The 23,258-nt window shown below is 33.5% G+C and overlaps 1 protein-coding gene across 3 annotated transcripts in view; it reads right to left on the reverse strand.

The window, feature by feature from the left end:
• LOC140452560 (facilitated trehalose transporter Tret1-like) overlaps positions 1-23,258 on the reverse strand; it is a 75,441-nt gene that overhangs the window by 12,679 nt on the left and 39,504 nt on the right. For all 3 annotated transcript variants that reach the window (XM_072546889.1, XM_072546890.1, XM_072546888.1), the window contains 2 exons: positions 9,899-10,144; positions 1,908-2,021 (listed from right to left, as the gene is read on the reverse strand). In XM_072546889.1, coding sequence (XP_072402990.1) covers positions 1,908-2,021; positions 9,899-10,030 — 246 coding nt within the window. In that variant the 5' untranslated portion in view covers positions 10,031-10,144. The remainder of the gene's footprint in view (positions 1-1,907; positions 2,022-9,898; positions 10,145-23,258) is intronic.

The raw sequence follows: 23,258 nt of genomic DNA on the forward strand, positions 1-23,258 counted from the left end.
GCTTGTTTTTTGCAAAATTTTCCCTTAATTTCATTGTATTTACCGTAAAAATAATTTTAAACTTATTGTAGCATATATCTCCACTGGGCTCAGAGATAAAACTATTGAAACATAAGGTAAAAAGCTCATAAGGTCAAAAAAAAGTTAAATTTAAAAAGTTGAAGTTAAAAAATGAGGCCCGGGCCAAGAAATTCGATAAGTAAACATTGTTGTATACATATAGAACTACGTTCACTTAAATTTTTATGCGATTTGAAATTGTCAGGAAAAAGTACTATCAGTTTATAATTTATAAAAAATGCGATTTTAGAAAAACTGGCTATTTTTAAAAGGCTGTATTTTCGAATCTACTAAATGGATTATAATTTACCAATGCTCGTTTGAAAGTTATTCAAAAATCCTTTAATTTACCGTCTTATTTCTATTTTTACAATTCTACAATCTTTTTCCCGTTTGGTTAAATTTTGACAACTAATTGAAAATCATAAAATTTTGTCAAGCCTTTTTATTTTAGTGTAAATATAGCCCTGTGGTAACATTTATTTATATAAGGCCTCATTTTATTTATATTAGGCGGTGGTTTTTCATAAATGCCGTACGCCGCGTATAGCGTTAGGTCAGTCACGTATGTATGCTTGTACGGCAGTTGCAGAGACCGCCTCTATCAAGAGCGTGCATCGTAGTGGTTTTGTTCTAAATATTATTATAGCTTACTACTTATTTAATTTAAATTTAAGGTTATTTTGAAAAAAAAATTTTTGTTCTTAAAATGGTGTTTCAATTTTGCCTTGTTTTAGACATAGAAAAAAAGATCTTCCACCTAAAAAATTGGTGAGAGATTTAATTCATGGAAATCTTTCCCAACGCCAAATTGCTTCCAAGATCCACGTTTCCAAGACAACTATTACACGAAACTTACAGAACCTAACCTTAAGCAAAAGCTTACTTAATTTAATGTTTGATTATCAGTGCATAAAGTTTGTAGAAAATTAATGGAATTGGGATACAAAAGTCGTCATCCATTTGGAAAGCCTCTTCTCCCAGAAGTTATATAGTAAAAAAGACTAGCTTCGGCAAAAGAATATAAGGACTTTACTGTAGAAGACTGGAAAAAGGTTTGAGACTTATATAGATTTTGAAAGATGATTAAAATAAAATTATTTTCGTACTTTTTTTAATAGGATTGCTTCAGTGATGAAAGATGATTAAAATACTAACCAATAAAGACAGTATCGATAACCTGGAGAGAAGTATTTACTTGAATGTGTTGTTAAAACTGTAGAACATCCAACAAAAATAATGGTCTACCATTAGCGGTAAGGGACTTGGCAGACTTCATATGTTAAAGGAATGCGAAAAGATCAATATATAACTTCTTCTTCTTGTGCCACTCCTATCGGAGATTGGAAATCATCAAGGCTATCCTGACCTTGTTTAAAGCTGACCTAAAGAGTTCATTACTGGTACAGCCAAACCACTCTCTCAAATTACGCAACCACGACATTCTTCTACGGCCTGGATTCAGTTTTCCTTCTGTTTTTCCTTGCATTATATTTTGAAGTAATGCGTATATATAACAATATATAACAATATAGAAGAATTGACTGATACCTTAAGTGTAATAATGATTCATGCATATTTATGCAAGCGGAGCACCAAGTAATACCTACTGCTAAATCATTGAAAAAATTTCTGGTTGAGAGTGGTATTCCTGTCTTGGACTGGCCCGGTAATTCTCTTGATCTTAATCTCATAGAAAATGTTTGGGAGATTCTAAAACCAGCAATTTTCAATGAAAGAGTCTCTATATGACATACATGATATCTGTGATTTTCCGGGTTTACGTCCGCATTGGATAACTTCGGTTTTTAGAATAACATTATTAATTCATAAATATTATGACTTACCTCATTGCTTGAAAAACTAAAATCTCTCTCAAGGGAAAGTTGAGCTGGTGCAGTATAGGCAGTGGAGTATCCTATGATTAAAGAAACCCAGGATACAGCAATTGCAGCAAATAACTGAAAAAGAAATTAACATATAGATAGAATATAGATATAATAGAATATAGAAATATAGAAATATAGATAGAATAAAGAAAAACAAAATTAACATGCATTTCATGTAAATAAGCTAGATAAATAAATAAGTTGTTAGTAGCTCAGTAAAAGTTCTAACGGAGCAGTCGACCAAAATCGATTATTAAATTAAATAACCTAAAGGAAAAGTGAAATGAAGTGAATTATTAACTATTATAATTAAATATTTACTATTCACATCCAGATGTCAGTAAAGTGAGCCTTTGCAATTCGGGGATTCCCTTGTTACATGATGTCCCTATTACATACATCATGGCGAGTTTCGCATTGAAAGGTATAACCTGTTATTGTTTTAAAATCATTTTTCCCTTAGCGGTGCTTCGTTTTATAATAAGTTGTTTAAAATTTTGCTGATACCTTTCAAGTGCGTGTCGTAAAGTTTTATTTTTCATTAGAAGAGGTTTTTGCCATTTCAATATCGTATGTCTAACTTTTTTATTTCTTTTTTTAAGATTTTATTTGGTCTAATGGAGAAAAAAAAACATCAAAGACAATCAATTTCGTTGGAAACGAAAATTGCAATTATAAATTGCTTAGGAAAAGGAGAAGGATCTATGTCAAACCTAACCGTACTTACATCGCAAAGGATGAAAAAACTGCAAGTGGACATAAAGCAAGTAAAGATCGAGTAACGTCATTACATACTTACAGGAGCAATACATCAGGAGATAGAATGTTGAAACCGCTCTTAATAAATAAATCTCTTATACCACGTGATTTAAAAGGCAAAGATTTACTTTACAAGTAAAACAAAAAGAGCAGTTGTAGTTTGATAGAACTTTATAGAAAAACATTATGATTTAAACTGGAAGAGTACTGAAAAATTAAGCTGATTTAAACACGTTTTAGAACAAGACAACTTAGAAAAAGATCCACCTGCAGACAAAGTTTAAATGCATAAATAATTAGTTTATTGGAAGCTTTATTATTATTATTGGAAGCGGCGCTCCAGATATTGGTCTCATAAATGTAGCTGCATCGAACGCTGGAATAGCTCTACACAAGTGTACCACTTCTTCTGAAAATAGTGTAAACCTGGATAGAAGGTTTACACTATTTTCAGAAGAAGAACACGGTGAGAGTTCGGCACAGTCGGAAAGTAGAAAAAGTGAAAGTGAGAATATAGACGCAGTAGAAATCGAGGAGGATGAAAATGGGCACAAATGGAAGCAGTACGGATTCAGAATTAGATGGATTGTCATATCCAGCAAATAGAAAATTGGCGAAGTGGAAATTGAAACGTCAATAAACGTACTTTAACCTTTAGTTGTGGCTTATTTCCATTCAAATAGTAATAATTAGTATACTTTCAACAACAATACTAGTAAAACAAACAGGTTCCCCTGTTTTCCTGTTTATCGACACGATATGGATAAATATAAATAGCCACAAAAACGAATAGAAATATGGACCAGTTTTATCCTGAAATAATTCTTTTCCTTTTTCCTCTATTTCCCTATTTCTTTTAATTTTTGGAAACTTTTTTGTTTTTGTCTTGGTTTTCTTATCCCTACTTTTTCAAGGCAAGTGATGTCTTTTTTTATGCAATTTTTTTATATGCGCTTTTCTCGTATCCACCGCATAAAACGAGACCTTTCTGTATGCTCATAATGGGAAAAGGGTGAAGACGAAATATATTCTAAGAAAAATTATAAGAAAATTTAGTGCAGAAATATTCTGAAACATTTACAGCAGTGATTCGGTTATAGCTCCAAGTAACTTGTAAAGAAGCTAACTATAGAGGACGATAAAGAATTTCCTAAATTTTATTAAAACATTCTTAAGTAAAAATCATAAAAATCGATAAAATGATCTTCGTAGAAATTGTATTGTTAATACATCACAAAAATTAAGGTTATTACCGCTGTTCTCATTATTTTATGTGATTAGTCCATCACAAAAACAAAAACCAAACAAAACAACACAACGTGATAAAAAACTACAATTTCACAAAATCTTCAAAATATTATACTATCCACCTGACTAAACGTCCAAGTTGGTTTTGGAGTGTCAATAGGTACAATAATATTAACATGTGTATCAGACCTAATCAACATTGTAATAATTTCGCACGGCAAATAAACTGGCACTACTATCAATAGATGATTTATTTTTTATTGGCAATTTAACTGACAATTAGTTTGTTTGGATTGATTATATATTGACCCCTCCATAATCAGATAGCTGAATAACTAATTTAACACGTGCTTCTCAAAAAGGTATGTCTAAAACCTCTAGATATTCATGTTCATGTTAATAGGTTAAACTAAAATGCTAAAATTGAATATTATTAAAAGTAATGATTATAATAAAACTAAATAATACCATCTATCCATAAATGATTAGTAAGATCTTTTTATGGACAAGTCCATTTCTATTTCTACAGTGTGCCACAAAGTTTCAATTTCATTTTGTGTGCTTTTACAGACGATTTTTTGATTAACGCTAAAAATTTGTTATCCATAATTTTTTTGAGTAGCCATAAGCAAAAACGAAGTTATTATTTGGACATTTGTTCCAAAATTTTCCGCAACTTTCGTTCCGGTTGATTTTATTTTATGCAGAACTACTTTTATTAGGGAAACTTCGAAAAACGTCACCGTATAAATACATAATAGTCAATTACAATATCTCTCGACGCAGAACTATACTACGTTGCGATAGTACATATTCCAAGTCTTACAAAGATAACGTGAACAATTCTGAATTGTTTCTTAGAATATATCAAAATAGCACATAGACTAGTTCTGACCGGAATGACTGGATCAATCATGGCTACCAGATTCACTAATATAGCTCAGTCGCAAATTTTTGTTGCAGTTTGAAAGTAAACAATCCCTTCCTTTACTAATTTAAAATAATTTAAATAAATGTAGATGCTATACTAGAGTTTTCATAATTTTAGGAACCATATTAAATTGAAATACTATGACAAACTATGCGTCTATAAAACATTATTCTCTTCATATTGAGAATCTACGGTTGAGATTAAACTGCCCCAAAAAGTAGTAGCTGCAAAACTGGATTTCCAAACTTTGTAAATCCTAGCCTGCTCCAAGATTCATCGCCATTCTGTTCGGTTTCCGACGATCTGTTGTCATTATCTAATTTTTAATACCCCTTTTTAGTAGCCCTGTGGCGACACAGAAGAAAACTGTCAATTCTTTTTCTGTCATCGTCCAATGTGAACTGTCAATTCTTCTTCTTTTCCATATAGTGCTTAACAGAACGTGACACTAACCGTAGAAAGTGATAGGACGTGACATTTATGTGACAGACGACTCAGAACGTGACATTCGACGCAGGACGTTACATTTGACGTGAAATGTCACGTGAAATGACCTGAATGACGTGACATTCGACGCAGGACGTGACATTTGACGTAAAATGTCATGTGAAATGACGTGAATGACGTGACATTCGACTCAGGACGTGACATTTACAAGAATGGTGGCGACGGCCTGCTAGAACCACTGCATAAACTATTACTTCTTGTCTGGCAAAATGAGACCATGTCCTGTGAATGGTCTCAAGGCGTGATATGTTCGTTATAACAAAAGACGATCAGCTCCAGTGTGACAACTACAGAGGTATAACCCTGTTAACAACTGCTTACAAAATACTAGCAAAAATGTTTCCTACGATAGGATACAAATTTACACAGTTGGCATAGTTGGAAAATACTAGACCGGATTTACTCCAGAAAAATCAACAACTGACCAGATTCATTTAATAAGACAGATCCTCGAGAAAAATTAGAATTTAACATTGAAACCCATAACCTATTCGTCGACTTCAGGGCTGCATACATTGTAAGAGAACAGTAGGTACTATGCCAATCAATGCGTGAGTTTGGTATACCAGAAAAACTCATCTGATTAACGAAAATGACAATTACTAAATTAAATGTCAGCGTTAGGATACAGGGAGAAAATTCTTGATCCTTTGAGATAAAGGATGCACTCAGACAAGAAGATACCCTGGCTTGCCTCCTATTTAAAATTGCCTTGGAAAAGGCAGTCCGAGACGTACGAATTAGAGACGGTAGTACTATTAACATTAGATCGATACAAATCTTAGGATGCGCTGGTGACATTGACATAATAGGGCGTAGCAAGCGAGGCGTTAAGCAATGTTTCCTAGAATTGGAAACGGCGGCGAAACAGGTCGGTGTAGTCATCAATGAAGACAAAACCAGATACATGTTGGTTCCAGGATCCTATAGCAAATGAGGAACAAGAAACAGTGAAACCTTGGCACGCTAGTAAATACTACCAGCAAAACAAGTGAAAAAAATTAAAGACGAATAAACCTTACAAATAGGGCATACTATGGACTCCAAAAACATTTCCACTCAAGAAATATCAAAAAAAAAAAACGACCAAGGGCAGTGGCGCAAAAGATATAATTTTGGTTTATATCAACTCTTTAAAGAATCAGATGTCGTAACCAGAGGCCGACCGCGAATTAGGTGGTTAGATGAAGTTGAGACCGACTTAGGGATACTACAGATCAGAAGATGGCAACATGTTGCCAGAAACCGAATAAAATGGCGACGAATCTTCGAGCAGGCCAGGATCCACAGGATTGTTGAGCCAAAGATGATGATGATGGTGGAATCAAAGAAATATTTAGTAATCGTTAATAGTACAAGATCTATTCATTTTGATAAAATGGATACGTCCGGACCCCCCGCATGGATTTTAAAAGTGAAGGAACAGGACGAGCTGAAGGAGAAGTATAGCCAAAAAGATAAAGAAAAACGTTGGCAAGAAGAGGAAGAGCTAAAGAAGAAACGTAGGGAGGTGGAGGAGAAGCGTAGACAAGAAGAGGAGAAGTAGGGGCGTAGAAAAGTACAGTTAAAAATCATAAATAGTTTGTCTCAAATTCACAAAAATTCTCAGTTAGAGGTAAGCTAAATTACTAGTAAAATAAATAAATTAGAAGAACAACAGAATGAAATAAAAAATGAAATAGTAGAACAACAAAATATATAAAAAACGATTTAAAAAATCAATTAATACAACAGCAAAACGATTTAATACAACAACAAAACGATTTAAAATCTATTTTAGAAAGACAAATAGTTAAGTTAGAAGGAAAAATTGCCCAAGGCCCAACAGCCCAACAAGCTTCTTTATCTAATATTGTTTTAGCAACTAACGTCGAATCTGAACAAACAGCTTCATCATCTTCCATAATTGAACCAGGTACAATTAGAACTAGCAAAATTTTAAAACACTTGCATTTGATGATCAAACAGCATGGATACTTATCGTTTTCCAGGTAGAACCGGAGTATTCTGTCCTAAGGACAGAAGAACCAAATAATGAGGTCAGAAGGTCGCCCAGATCGACATTTAGAAGCCCGTCACATAGTTCTACTAGAAATACTAGTAGATATATGTCTCCACGGAATCGATTTCCCACAAAGGCCCACCGAAGTGAAAAACATACTCTGGAATCTAAAGTTGCACATTTGAAGGGGTAACTGGCGATTAGTAAAACTGAAATAGAACAGTTAAGAGTTAATAGAACAGGTGTCAATTTTACAGAATGAATAATTATAAGAATTCCAAGATGCTTTGAATTGATTATAGGTTCAAAGTAACTGTCAGCTTGAAGAGAAAGAGAATGTAACCGAAGAAGTATATCTCCTGAGGACCACAGTTAAACAGGATGAAGATAATGATTAGACTTTTCTGGATAACCTTAAAAAGAGTCAAAAGAAAGATGTTTTAACGAGTCATACGAGAATGGCTCAAAAATGGAGTAAGACCTATTTGGCAAGAAACCACCAAATACAGTGGAACTATAATGGCGTACTGTGCTCAATGGAAATCTCTGTATCTTTGCAATGGTCTATCATATCGGAACCGGGAAAGTCCCGATGGAGTACTACAGTTCATCAAGTGGTACTGCCAAAATCACACATTAAAAGTGTGTTACAATAACTTCATAGCAGCCATTCTGGAGAACATTTTGTAGTTAAAAGAACACTTGCCAGAGTTCGAGTCATATTTTACTGGATCAATTGCCGCCGAGATGTAGAAGACTGGTGTTAGAAATGCGAATTTATGTAAAGGTAGAAATGCCCTAGAACAAGAAGTCGTAATAAAATGGCACAATATCTTTCCGGAGAGCCGTTTGAACGACTTTCAGGATATTCTCGATCCACTTCCGATGACAGAGAAAGGAAACAAGTACTTAATGGTCGCAATGGATTATTTTTCAAAATGGCCAGAAATTGCACCCCTTCCTAATCAAGAAAGAAGCAGTGGCAGAAGCATTCATAACACACGTCGTTTCAACACATGAAGTTTCGTTAGAGTTACATTCTGATCAACGACAAAATTTTGAATCAGAATTATGACAAGAATTGATGAAAATCTTGGGTATTAATAAAACTCGCACTAAAATTGGTCGAAGATAGAAAGAATAACAGAACTGTTCGTTCAATGTTTATTACTGAAAAATAAAAAAGATTAGAATACTGTAATTCCTCTATTTCTGTTCGCCTATAGAACTGGCCAGGATCTGTCCATGATTCACGGATATGGAACAACTCACAAAGTTGTCACACTGCTAAAAATGAGTTTAGGAGGTCAAATGCAATAATTTTAGGAGATGAAATCACGTAACATATGCACAAATTCCATTTGGGATTCACAACCTTTATTACTTTCGTCTTCACTGCTTTCACTAATTGTAACTAATTGTATAAAATCGAATACAAACTTATACTTTATGTTCATACTCATGTTCGGAGTTTATACTCCGTTTTTATTCATAACACCCTATATCTGATCGACTTGAAGAAAGCATTCAACAGAGTAAGACTCTTATAATAGAAAAGAAAGCTGGAATAGTTTTATAACTTACCCAACCTGTAGTCATACATTATACAAAAGGGGACTTATTGATAAATATACTCTTTAATTTAATCATGACAGCATGACAGGATAACAACATCAAAAGTGTCAACAAAAGAAGAGTCTACAGTATTGGTAACAAAGAAATGAATATAGTCTGTTGTGCAGACGACGCAAAATTGATAGCCCAAAGTTAATATAATACAGTCAGCATGAAACAAATAATGGAAGTAAAATACCTTGGAATTACACTGACCAGCTACAGAGACCTGCAGAGAAAACAAAAAAATTCAAACAATTCAATACAAAAAGCTGATGGACTAACAGAATACCCTATAATACTATATGGCGGGACCGACATATTAACAATCAGGTGAAATGAAAACGAGACAAGACACAGCCAAAACACAAAGTGTGTTGGAATTGGCGGAGATAAGAATATTAAGAAGAATTATAGAAAATACGCTGTGAGATCTAAAGGAGAATAAAGGCATCAGAAGAAAATGTAAGGGAGGCGTTATAAACAAGTAAAGAAAAATTATGATTTACAAAGAGAGAGAGAGAGAGAGAGAGAGAGAGAGAGAGAGAGAGAGAGAGAGAGAGAGTAATTAAATGTTATATAGCAATTATATATACTTAATTCAAAGCATAAATACAAGCCAAAAGTTAAATAATCAAAGGATTTGAATGACATTTCATATAAAGCAATAAAAAGCACCATTGATTTATGGAAAGAAAACAGAACAAAACAAACGTGAAAATAAATAAGGTGAAACGAAAAATGAAATTAAACAAAAAGATCTTTTAGACTATCGATCTCGAGATTTAGAGATATTCTAAATCATTACATCACGTGTGTAGACATAAAAATGCTTGAAGAGAAGTAGTAAAATAAAAGTGAAAGGGCATAAAATATAGTATTACTTACTTGTGTTTTAATATTTCTGAAATGGAGGTCAAACTTTTCTTCCTCCTCTTCCGGAACGGGCGCTTCTACTTTAACTTTCTGGAGAGGCTCAATTTCCTGAGCCGCCATCCGGATGTTGGTGTCTTTGTTCATTTTTTTCTGGTTTATGGCGGAGTTCGAATCAGCAAGGGACGACAAGTTCGTCGCGGTGGTTGAAGTCGAAATGCAAGGGCTCTCTGTATTTTGCAGTCGCCGATGGTTGCCATTCTGTAAACAATCATATCGAATGACCTCTTAGATCAAACTTATAAAATTAATATAAATATTTGTAGACTTGATAGGTTTTTAGACGATTTGTACAGCATTCGACAAGAACAGTTAGTTGGATCTTGACCTCCTCGTGACGCATGTCACCTTCTGATTTTTTATTTTTAAAATGATAGGTGGTTTAATGTGGTTTTAAAATAAATTTAAACGTTAGATTTTTACTACCTCAACTATTATACAAGGAAAGTTTTAAAAAATTTTATAATTTTCCTGTATCTCTTCTAATATATTACATAAATATGCTCATGAAGAAAAATGCTTAAAGCGTAGTGGGACAAAAACAGAATATTTTGAATGGTTTGAAGAAGGAGTTACTAGTTACTAAAAATAAGATGGTAGCTTTGGATGGTAAAATAATTGTAAAAAGTGTTAAATATCTAGGATTGTGTGTAGGCTTTATCAGTAGGTGTTTTGTAATGATACATTGTTATCGGTGTTGATATGAAATGTTCCGAAATTGTTTATTCCTGATGTTTACGCAACTACTGTAGACATTATCAAAGCCGATACGGCAGCAGACGAAACCTTGTATCACGCAGTATTGGTCTTCAGACACTTAAATAGTATTTATGCTATTTATAGTATTCGTATGTCTGCCAGGATCTATCGGTTAGTCAAAATTACTATTGAACTTTTCAGTGCATCTCTAGAGAGGTTTTATATCATAGCTCTGAGTATTTAGATACAATGTTTTTTCTTTACAATTATAATTAATCATCTGTTTTGAATTTCGATAGCCACTCTGATATATGTAGATAGTAGTGTGATGTACTGTTAAGAACGTTTGTTTTATTGAATAAATTTTGGTGGTTGTCTTATATCGCTGATCTATCGCAGTGACTAAGGGGACAGTTCCTTTTGTGTTTAATCAAACAAGTATTCACATTACATTTTGTTATTCCAATTTACACTTACACTCAGTCAGCAAAAGAAAACAGGGCCAAAGAAGGTGTAGCCTTATTAATACACCAAAGGTACCAAAATCGCATCAGTGTCAATACATATCAAGATAAGAATGGAGAAGGAAGACCTAAACATCATCGGAGTATACGGAACAGAAAATAACAAGCCTCAAACGACAAGGGAAACGTCTTATGACGAATTGCATCAAATAGTAAATTAAGACAGAGGGAAGATGAGCATATTGGGGGATGTTAATGCTCGAATAGACAATCAAATAATACCGGAATTAAGCAAAAACATAACGAGAATGTTAAAAACGAAAATGGAGAACTGGTGATAAACTTCTGTACGAATAATGAACCTAGAATAAACAACACATTTTTTGACCACAAAGATCAATACAAATATACATTCAATAACACCCGTGGACAAATATCTATGAGAGATTACATTATAACCAACAGAGATATACATTCAACAAAAATAATCGACGTAAGATGCCTCAAATCAGCAGATATAGGTAGCGACCATAGCCTAGTATTATGTAAAAAAAAAGAATTATAATGAAATACTGCACACCTAAAAGAGCGGCGCCTACACAAACAAAAATCACAGTCGAAGGACTAAATACGGAATCCCCGGAATATTTATACAAAAAAAGAATATCACAGAAGATTGCTGATTGAGAAGAACATATAAAAAAACCCCATGGCTTAGAGAGGAAATGAAGACATTAAGAAAACCTTTTTGCAATACAGAACACAACAAACACAATAGGCATACAACCGCTTTAAACGAGTCAGAAATGAAACGAATACTTTAGTAAGACAACTAAAAAGGGAACACTGGTAGAGGTTCTTAAAACAAATGGAACACGACTTTTACGGAACACAGAAAGAAATATGGAGAATGATCAGAGAACAAAGAAAAGAGATAAATAAACTAATAAAAACGAAACACATTCAGAAGGAAACATGGACAGACTAGTTTCGATCCTTATTTGCTATAGATGGCAATAATGAACCACCAACACCATAGGTGACTCCAAACGAAAAAATAAATATTGAAGAGGAACCGGTAAAGGAAGCATTAAGGAAATTAAAAAACAGAAAATCATCAGGAGAGGACAGAATACCAAACGAACTCATCAAGTACGAGGGACCAGATCTGACCAAATAACTACTAACACTAATCCAAAAAATAATAGAACAAAACAGAATTCCTCAAGAATGGAGATCAAGTATCCTAATACCTCTCTTCAAAGAGGGAGAAAAATCGGACCCGGAAAATTACAGAGGAATTAATTTATTAAACAAACACTACAAATTAACAACCAAAGTGATAATTTATGACACTAGCAGAAGAACAACAGGGTTTTAGGTCGGGAAGATTATGCACCAGCGCTATATTTATAATAAGCCAAGTACAAGAAAAATCATAAAAATACAACAAACCACATCTATGTTTCGTGGACCTTAAGAAGGCATTTGACCGGGTCAAATTGAAGTACGTTATCCACTTATGGTATGCAAGAGAGATACCTTTAGGAATAGTAAAAACGATCGAATATACCAAAATAACACAATCAAAATAAAAGTAGAAGAAGAACTAACTGACCCTACTGAAGCTGGTAATGGGTTAAGACAGGGAGATTCTCTGAGTCCTCTATTTTTCAACCTGATTATGGATGAAATAATAAAAAAAGTAAGAACTAAAAAAGGATACCAAATGGGAGAAAAACAACTTAAAATAATCTGCTATGCAGACGACGCAATACTACTCTCTCGAAGTAAAGATGCTGATGATAATGAACAAAGTTAGTAGAATTCTGTTCATTAGAAACATCTTTTGGAGCATACCCAAAACTAGTCTCTTGTACCAATATTGTAGATTGATTGTATCGAATATTATATAAGGATTTTGTGCGTCCTTAGTCAAAATTTTTCAGAATTTCTTGACACCAAACAACACAAATTATGTGGAACTTAACTGGATCAAATCTTTCTTACACTTAATTGTTGATGCAAAATCGATTGTATTGCAATCTTTGATATGCCAAGAGGCCACGACGAAATCATTATGAAAAATGTACGAAGAGATTCTATGTATTGTTTTTGAGTAAAGCCTTTTTAAAATCATAAAATCATAAAAAATCATCTAGCAGTCAATCACCAGATGTATCAGAAAAACTGGTGTTACTCTTTTTAAATCATTTGAATAGTTGCTTTTAAAACAATTAAAATATTGCCAACCCAAAGGCGTACCAAAAAATTTTTGCAATTTCTAAATTGTAATATAATTACCTATTATAGACAGGGTCGTAAAAGCCTACTATTATAGTATAATATTAAAGCCTAAACAGGAACACGATTATATAATCGTGTAACAAACGAGAAGGTAAAACCAAGGAGTTCTTGCATAAAAAATACAAAAATAATCTTATAAAGGTAAGATGGCGAATGGACGTTGACTCAGAAGCCAATAATTACCAAACACACACAGATAACTTATTTTTATTACATTTTTTGAATTTATTAAATATTAATCTTTGAAAAGTGACGAACTAGGTTTAAATATATATATATATATATATAAATAACATACTATAATTCTTAATCCATTAAACAAAAATATACACTGATCTTTCTCTAGTAGCGTGACCATAATCCTGATAAGGAAATGACGCAGATATCTGTTGTTTAGATACATAGTCCCCCTAGTATATATGAATCAGTGTTTTTTCACTTAATTAGATTTTTTCAATATGCAGATTGCGTAAGCTCATGTGTTTGAGAGTGGCAGTCTATTTTAAGATCTGGACCCTTCTAGGAGTATTTATTGTCTGTCTTTTTACTGCGAATTAATGAGAAAGACAACATGTTTTGAGCGGAACAAATTCATAACAATTTTTTATTAGTTCAAAAAGAATTAGAAAGAGTATCTAATTGTGATAAAGTAATTTCATTAACTATAGTGATTAAATGACTAGTTTATATAAAGTAATTATTAAGGAAATGGCTTGGTATAGATACATAATAAAATTCTGGAATAGTAAGCTAACTACGAGGATGCCATCACCGTAATCAGTGGCCTTATCATCAGTTCATTACGAGCCAAAACCTTCTGTAGAACAATCTCCCATTCTCCCCTGTTTCTGGAAACTCATATCCATGCTTCAATTCTGATATATTTTATGTTATCCTGGTACCTGAGTTTCTGTCTTCCTCTGGTTCGCCGTCCAACCGATCTCGGTCGAAAACTTTTCTGACTACCTCTTTCTAGCTCTAACTGACGAAATCTTTTATGTATCAAAACTTCTATACAGCTCAACGTTTTATCGCATCCGTAATTCTTGCTCTACTACTTTATGTATTACTTTTAAAATTTGTCGTTTGAAAAGTTTAGGCTATTCTATTTAGGTCATTATGTATTTCGTTGGCTTTGAGATGACGTAGATACCATCTGAATATCCGAGCTCTTGTATATATATTTATAAAAGATTACTTTTTTAAACTCTAGAATTACTTTTTTATGTGCAAGGTTTAATAGAAGATTCGACAGTCCGTCTTCCTGCCTTACTCCATTTTTACAGCGGAAGACCCTTGAAATGTTGTGGACTTTTATGAGTCACATGAGGCTTTTAAATTCATGAATACAGAGTCGACCAAAAGTCTGAAAACACCTAATTATCTCTTAAATGGATGGGTCTGAGTTGTACAAAAACCGGGGTACACCTATTCTGTAATATTTAAAACCGGAGATTTAAAATTTGAAGTTTGTTTGTTTTATGTGTTTTTAAAAGCTCTACAATAAAGATAGTTTTTTATGAAAAACGGCGAATTACTGTTTTCATGATCAGGGACTATGGCGATAGAAAAAGATCTTTTAGTGAAGTTTCCAACTTGTTCAACGTAACTTTTCCAAACCATTCTCCTATCATAAGGCGACGGTACGAAAAATTGTAAAGCGCTTTGAGGAAACTGGACAAGTAAAAGATAATATTTGAACAAGTAGACCCAAAACTTGTAATAAGAATTCATTTAAACCCTACAAAATCCAGTTGTTGCAGGAATTGAACGAAGATGAGTACGACCGTAAATTACAGTTTAGTGAGGTTATGATGAATACAATTGTAACTGACGAGAACTTTATTAACAAGATATGTTTTTCCGATACAGCAATATTTAAACTATGTGAGAATGTAAATTGACAAAATTTAAGGTATTGGAGTGAGGCAAATCCACAATGGATACGTGAAAACCATACTGAAAGACCACAAAAACTTAAAACAATGTAAGGTTGGGTAAAGTGGGTACTGTTAATTGGGCCGTTTTTTATAGAAGGAAATTTAACAAGCGATAATTATGAAATGCTACTTAGAAATGAAATTGTCCCTTATCTGAAAAACAAGTTTGGAGCCAATTTTAATGGGATATGGTTTCAGCAAAACGGAGCTTTAGCTCATTTTGGTGTAAATGTTCGGCATTATTTAGATCAGACATTTCCCGGACAATAAATTGGTAAAATAAGTAGTATAGAATATCATCCTCGTCCACCCGATTTGAATCCTAAAGATTATTTTTATTGGTTTAACGTTTTTTTTTAAACGGATAGATTTGTTAAAATTTGTCCTAGTGAAAAATAATTATTTTTTATTATTTATAAATAGGGAATTTCACAACATAGAAAAAATGTCTGGAAGAAAGAATTACCGAAAATTAAGATAATCAGATGATAATAAGAGTACCAGACATAAAATGCTTATCACAATGACTTAAAAAGTATAAAAAACAACATTTAAAATAATCAACACATTGAGAACTTGTTTGTATAAATATTTTTTGTATTAACAACCTATAGAACAAGAAGAGAAAGTAGATAAAACCGAAGGATGAAGTAGCAATAAAATACCCAAAAAAACATGTTTCCAAAACCTAGCAGCAAATTCTTCGTATTAACACAAAGATTATCCTACTATCACAAAGTGACATAAGTCATAGAATATAACAAATATTACGATAAGATACAGGGGAGACTTGCCCAGTACCGGTTACTTCTCAGTACCGGACGGAGTATGTTTCCGATAAAGTATGCTAGATAGCAGATGCACTCTAGCGGTAAAAATTCTATCCCACTTAGGTTCACCGTGAAGGAAGTGGGGAAATGAGGAATATATTTTTGACGCGTTGTCAGCTTACCGACCTAAGTTTGAAGCTTCTGAACTGTGATGACTGATAAGTAGATTTTATTTTCTTATAATTTGTGTTCCAAGATCCCAAATTGCCAGCTACAACGAAGATCAGGAGTGGCTGATGCTGTAGAGAGAATAGCAACGTTGGACTGACGATCTAAAACGTTGCCATAGGAATTGGAAAAACAAAGACAACAATAAATACAGAGAGATAAACTACGAGATCAGGAAGATAATAAAGCAGGCAAAAGAAAAATACTTTGAAGATAAATGCAAAGAAATCGAAGACCTTCAAAATAAATTATGATCTGTTTAACCTATACAAGAAAGTTAAAGAACTGGCAGGACTAAGAAAACAAAATCCCACTCGTGCAATTCTGAATAGACACGGGACTACTATAACACATAAGGACGTCAGAAGAAATAGGTCCATATATTACAAAAGAAGAAATATTACACGCATTAAAAACAATGAAGAATGGAAAAGCCCTGGACCTGAAATGCTTCCTATAGAAATCCTAAAAATTATAGATAAGAAGCACATTAATGTTTTAGTGACACTCTTGAACCAAATTTATAGTTCAGGCGTATTACCCAAAGAGTGGTTAACGTCGATTTTTATTTGTCTCCCCAAAAAGAAAAACGCAAGAGAATGCAGCGATTACCGCACCATTAGCTTGATGTCTCATGTGCTAAAGTTACTACTAAAAGTCATCCATAACCGAATATATCACAAACTGGACATAGACGTTAATGATACACAATTTGGTTTTCGCAAAGGCCTAGGAAAGCGTGAAGCTCTTTTTTGACTTAATATACTGATACAAAGATGCCTAGACGTCAATCAAGACATATACGCATGTTTTATTGACTATGATAAAGCATTCGATAAAGTACGACATAAACAATTAATGAATGTTCTGAAATCAAAGAAGATTGACTACAACGACCTCAGGATCATATCAAATTTATACTATAAACAGCGAGCAAAAGTACGTGTTAACGAACAGCTGTCAGAAGAAATTAAAATTAGATGTGGAGTGAGACAGGGATGCGTATTGTCGCCAATTCTTTTTAATGCCTACTACGAAGAGATCCTGAAAAACGCTCTTGAGGGTGAAACAGCTGGAATAAAGGTAAATGGAGTTCCCATTAACAACATTAGATATGCGGACGACACTGTGATCTTAGCCGAAAATATTGAAGATCTTCAGAGACTGGTGACCAGAATAGCGAAGTATGGAAAAGAGTATGGTCTAACAATGAATGTCAAGAAGACGAAATTTATGAGAATATCGAAAACTCAAAGAAATAACGAGAATCTTCTAATAAACGGAACCAACGTCGAACAAGTGGACAAATATGCATATCTGGGAACAATGATTAACTCCACAAATGATTACATTCAGGAGATCAAAATTAGAATAGAAAAGGCTAGAGCTAATTTCAACAAAATGAGAAGAGTGCTATATGTACAAGGGATTTAAAATTGAAATGAAACAATGAAAAAACTGAAATCATTCGAGCTGTGGGTGTATAGAAGAATTCTGAAAATATCGTGGACAGAACACGTCACAAACAAAGAGGTTCTCATCATCATCATCATTCAGCCTCAAGAGTCCACTGCTGAACATAGGCCTCTTCCTCATGTTTCCAACCCCGTCTATCTTGCGCCGCTCTTATCCTGAGCGCCGCTCTTGTCCTCTAAAGAGGTTCTGAGAAGGATGAATAAAGAAATAGAAATTTTAAATACAATTAAAACAAGAAAATTGAAATATCTCGGACATATTACACGTGGAGAGAAATACACCTTGCTCCAACTGATTATGCAGGGAAAGATCCAAGGAAAGAGAAGCATAGGGAGGCGTAGAATGTCATGGCTGCGCAACCTGAGAGAGTAGTATGGATGTACAACAAATGAACTTTTCAGAGCAGCCGTCTCAAAAGTCCGAATAGCTATGATGATTGCCGACCTCCGCCGCGGAGATGGCGTTTGAAGAAGGAGGAATTTTATGCAAGAGGCACAAGATCGAAACAGATGGAAAATTATGAGCAAGATCTATGTCCAGCAGTGGACAAGCGAAGATTGAGTGATGGTAGTTTGCGTTAATGCTACTTATATTATAGCTAATGCATAGAAGTAATTGATATTTAATTATAAACATTAGTTTGGAAGGGAAACATTAAATCATCTCTCCAACACGTTTTCCCAGTATCGGACAGTCATGAATTGCACAGTACCGGACACTAATTATTGTGTACTAGCTCACTATTTCTATTTTTTTTTTTTGGCAAGTATTGGAAAACAAAATGACTATTAGACAAGCTTCTTTTTGTCCCAAAGAGCATGCTGGCAGACAGAATCAAACAGCTAAGAGGAGGTGGGGACTTGGATCTGAAGCCACTTATGGGTTATTTTAAGAAGACATTTTCTGAAGAGCTAGAAACCTAAACTTCTGTACCAATTTAATAAACAAAAAAGATTGTAGGAGACAAGTTCTACTATAAATTTTTGAGCTGCCATCCCAACTTTCGTTGCGAAAACCACAGTCAACAAGTATTTAAAGAGCTGTCGGTTTCAACAAACCACAAGTCTTCTTCAAAAAATATGAAGCACTGCTATCAAAATTTAACTTTACGCCCTCAAAGGTGTTTAACTGCGATGACACGGGTATTTCTGTGGTCCATGATAAATGCCTCAATGTTTCTGTCATAAAGCAAAACGCAGGTTAGTAAAATCACGTCGGGAGAAAAAATCTACTTTTTTATATGTGTGAAAATTGCGTAACATGAACATTTGTAAGCAAATAAAATTCAAAAATATTTACATAACTTACAAAATATTTTAAAAAATGAATTTCATGATGCTACCCATGCGATTAACGTGTTTTTAATGTGTCAGGTACTGGGCAAGTGTCTAATGTGTCAGTTACTGGGCAACTGTAGCACAACAAAAAATAAACTTTTTTTATTTGTTAATTTGATAAGTTTAACCACGGAATTTTGTGAATATTAATTTTTGTACGAACAATAAACATGTTTACTTTTTAAAATATTGCATTTTTATTTAAGCTTTAGGTGTCCGGCACCGGGCAAGTCTCGCCTAACTCTACTACTGTACGCTCCTGAAAAATTTTGGAACACTAAGTAGCACAAAATTTAAAATATGAAAGTAGGCTATGTTGTATAAATACTCCAAGTAATACACACAAATACGCAGCTTACTTAGAGATAATACGTCCATAATTATTGCAGTTATCAAAAACTTTAACTGAAACAAAATACTCCGAATGTAGGTAAAACCGTTGTAAAACTGACAGCTCTGATCTTGACCCTGAAATCCTCGGAGCTATTGATTATTTTCACTCAACTGAAAATGAACGTTTTTATAAAAAATACAGACTTACTTTGGCCCTTTTTTATTACACATATTCCAGTTTTAAAAAGAAGAGTATAAAGGCGGAAAACATATGCGATTGAAATTATCAGTAAATTCTACCTTGCACAACAAAAAATTTAGTGGAAGTGTTGATCGGTGACATTAACCAACAGTTCATGCGCCAATTCAATTTTTGAAATTCCTAAGAATCGATAATCTGAGATGCATTTGGCAGAAATCTACTCAAGTTTTACAATTCAAGTGATAAATTTTACCGAAAATAATAAAATTAAGATGGAAGATAACATAACAGTAATATGAAGCGGTATAATATCGAATATGGAAGCAGAAATATACTAACTTCTAAAGTTCTACAACAATTCAAGTGATATAATTTACAGAAAATAATAAAATTAAGATGAAAGCTAAAATAACAATAAGATGAAGCGATATAATATCTAGTCTGGAAAATATATAGAATGGAATGAAAAAGTATTTGAAGATTTAAAGATGTTTATGATTCAACTAGTTCTAGTGGTAAAAAAAAACCGTTAGCTATTGGACAATGTAGAAAAACTTCTACAAATACGAAAAGGCTTACGAATCAAAAGCTTACTTTAATGACAGGTGAATACGCACTGCAGAGAAATAATTTTCATTTTACTAGTGCTTTAAAAACACATATCCCATTGAATAGTAATGAAAAAGTAAATAAAAAAAAAATGATTTGAATTAGCTAATAAGTAAGCTACATTAGCATATATTCCGAAAAATTTTTACAATAATTCACTCACTTAATCAAGCATTACTTAAAGCTTACCTCAATAGTAAAAATTTCTGTAGTAAGAGTCATCATAATCGACTGGGTTTATTAATCAACCACATTAATTATTTTATAGTAATTTCACCGGCAAGATCCGATTATCTCTCGCCAATATCCGATTTTTGATTTGATATACCCTTGGTGATTACCATCCAGTGAAACAAAGAATCGGTTATAGTCCAATGGAAATTTAAGGGTTTTGAATAGTATACAAATTAAAACAATTCAATGAAATATGGAGACATGTAGAAAAAATAACAAAATAAAATTTTTTTTGTGGGTGTCTATATTATTATTTACAGGGTACATAAAATGGTCATTAAAAATATTTCGAATATGTAATGGTTATTATTGCGGTATCTACTTTACATCTTGTTTCTGTTGTTAGTTGTAAATCTATAAAAGTGACTATAGTATATTTAACGAATTTGCGACCATTTTGGATTAGCGATGAAAACTGTTACTTAAACAGTCCGATGTGCTGCTATTATTCCGGAATACCGCACAGAGCCAAAAAAGGAGTCGGTATGATAGTGAATAAAAGAATAGAATCAATGATAACACACTAGGAAGCAGTACCATCTAGAATAATTACAGCCTAAACAGAATTAAACAAGGAGATGCGCTGTCACCTCTCCTCTTTAATATCATCCTGGAGAAAGTAGTAAGAGCAGCACAACTTAAAACAGAATTACTGACAGTAAATGGACCAAAATTACTACTAGCATACGCAGATAACATTGATATTGTGGGAAACACAGTCACCAATGTGAAGGAGACTTTTAATAAATTGGAGGTAGAGGCAAAGAAAACTGGTCTAAGGGTAAACGAAGAGAAAACCAAATACATGTGCATCAACAGACAAAAGGGACGAGATAGAATAGGGCAAAATCACTGCAGATAATGACATCGCGGAAGAGATTAAAGGAAGAATTCAGGCAGCAAATAGATGTATGATGTATGTATAGCCTCCACAATACTATTAAATCTAAAAGCCTAACACTAACATCAAAAATTAGAATATATAAAACGGTGATTAGACCGGTGCTCATGTATGGGTGTAAGACGTGGACCCTGACCAAAGAAACTGAAAGAAAACTTAGATGTTTTGAGAGGAAAATCTTCAGAAGAATCTTTGGTCATTATCACGACATTAATAGCAACCAATACCAAATGAGAACACATGCTAAGGTCAAGCAGATGTATAGAGCGATATAGGATATAATCCAAGAGATTAAATCCCAACGTCTAAGATGGGCTGGCCATAGACCATAGATGTCCATAGACTCCCTAATAACCGCCTTGCCAAGCTAATATGTGAGGAACCCCCCTCAGGAAAAAGACCCTTAGGATGTCCACGAATGCGATGGAGAGACAATATATGGTCAGATATAAGAACAATGGGGCTACCCACTGACCCAACTATTATGGACGACCGTTCAAGATGGAAGCAAGTTGTGCAGTCAGCCAAAATCCATCCCGGGTTGTAGTGCTACGAGAAGAAGAAGAAGAAACAGAAGAAAAGACAAGGAAGGGCTATTACAAATATACAGACTAACAGAAGCTAATGAAGATAGACAATGATAGAATTATGCAACGAACTCCAAAATAAATTAGACAAATTAAGAGAGACAAGGGAAAAAATAATAGGAGATTGAAATTCAAGACTAGGTAAGGACGTTAGTAGGGGATTGGGATGTATTGGACAATATGGGGAAGAAACATTAAATAGAAATGGAATTATAATTAAATAAGACAAAGATACATTTGTGGCTGAACAGAGAAATAAGAAAAGCTTAATCGACTATATTGTAATAATGAAATGTAATAAAAAAGGTGAAGAAAATATAGAGCTATAGCAAATAAGTAGAGAAAAAGTAATAGAAGGATTATCAAACATAAAAATAGGCAAGGCAGATTGAAAATGGTAAAATACATGGGAGAAGAAGGAATAAACTGGCTAACTATAGAGCAATATGTCTGTCATCGGTGTGCTTTAAAATATATACGAAAATAATAGAGAAGAGGCTAAGACAAGAAGTAGAAATGTATTTGGGAGAGAACAAGCGGCATTTAGACCAGGTAGACAGACAAATGACAACATATATATCATTATTAACCTTATATAAAGAAGCATAGACTCAGGGAGAAACTAGTATTAGCATTCATAGATCTAAGAAGAGCATTTGACACGATAGAAAAACAAATTATAGGGAAAGGTTTGATGAAAATAAATGTACCAAATAGAATGATAAAAATAATAGAAAGTACTTACAAAGAGGTTAAAGGAAGAGTACAAACCGGAGAGGGGAACGATCGGAAGAATTTAATTGGAAGAGAGGTATTCAACAAGAAGAGGGTCTCAGCTCTTTGCTATTCATAATAGCAATGAACGAATTGATAAGAAATACTAGAGTAAGAACCAACTATAGACAATAATAGGATACCATAGATTACATCCGGTAACGAAAGAGTCGTCATTGTATGCGGACGTCATACTACTAATAGCAGATTCCCAGATGCAGAAACTAATGGATATATGGATTGAAAAAATACAAGAACTAAAAATGGAAATATACGAGGAAAAAAGTAAGATAATGATAGTCAGCGCAAAGAAGATAAGGAAGATAATAAAATAAAGATAAAATGTAAAAACTCAGACTTAATAACTAGAAAGTTTAATTACTAACGACGGAAAAATAGACTGCAAAATAACAAATAGAGCAAAGAAATCAAACAAGTTATACTATGTGGTAGC

Source organism: Diabrotica undecimpunctata, chromosome 10, assembly GCF_040954645.1.
Source record: "Diabrotica undecimpunctata isolate CICGRU chromosome 10, icDiaUnde3, whole genome shotgun sequence".
NCBI lineage: Eukaryota > Metazoa > Arthropoda > Insecta > Coleoptera > Chrysomelidae > Diabrotica > Diabrotica undecimpunctata.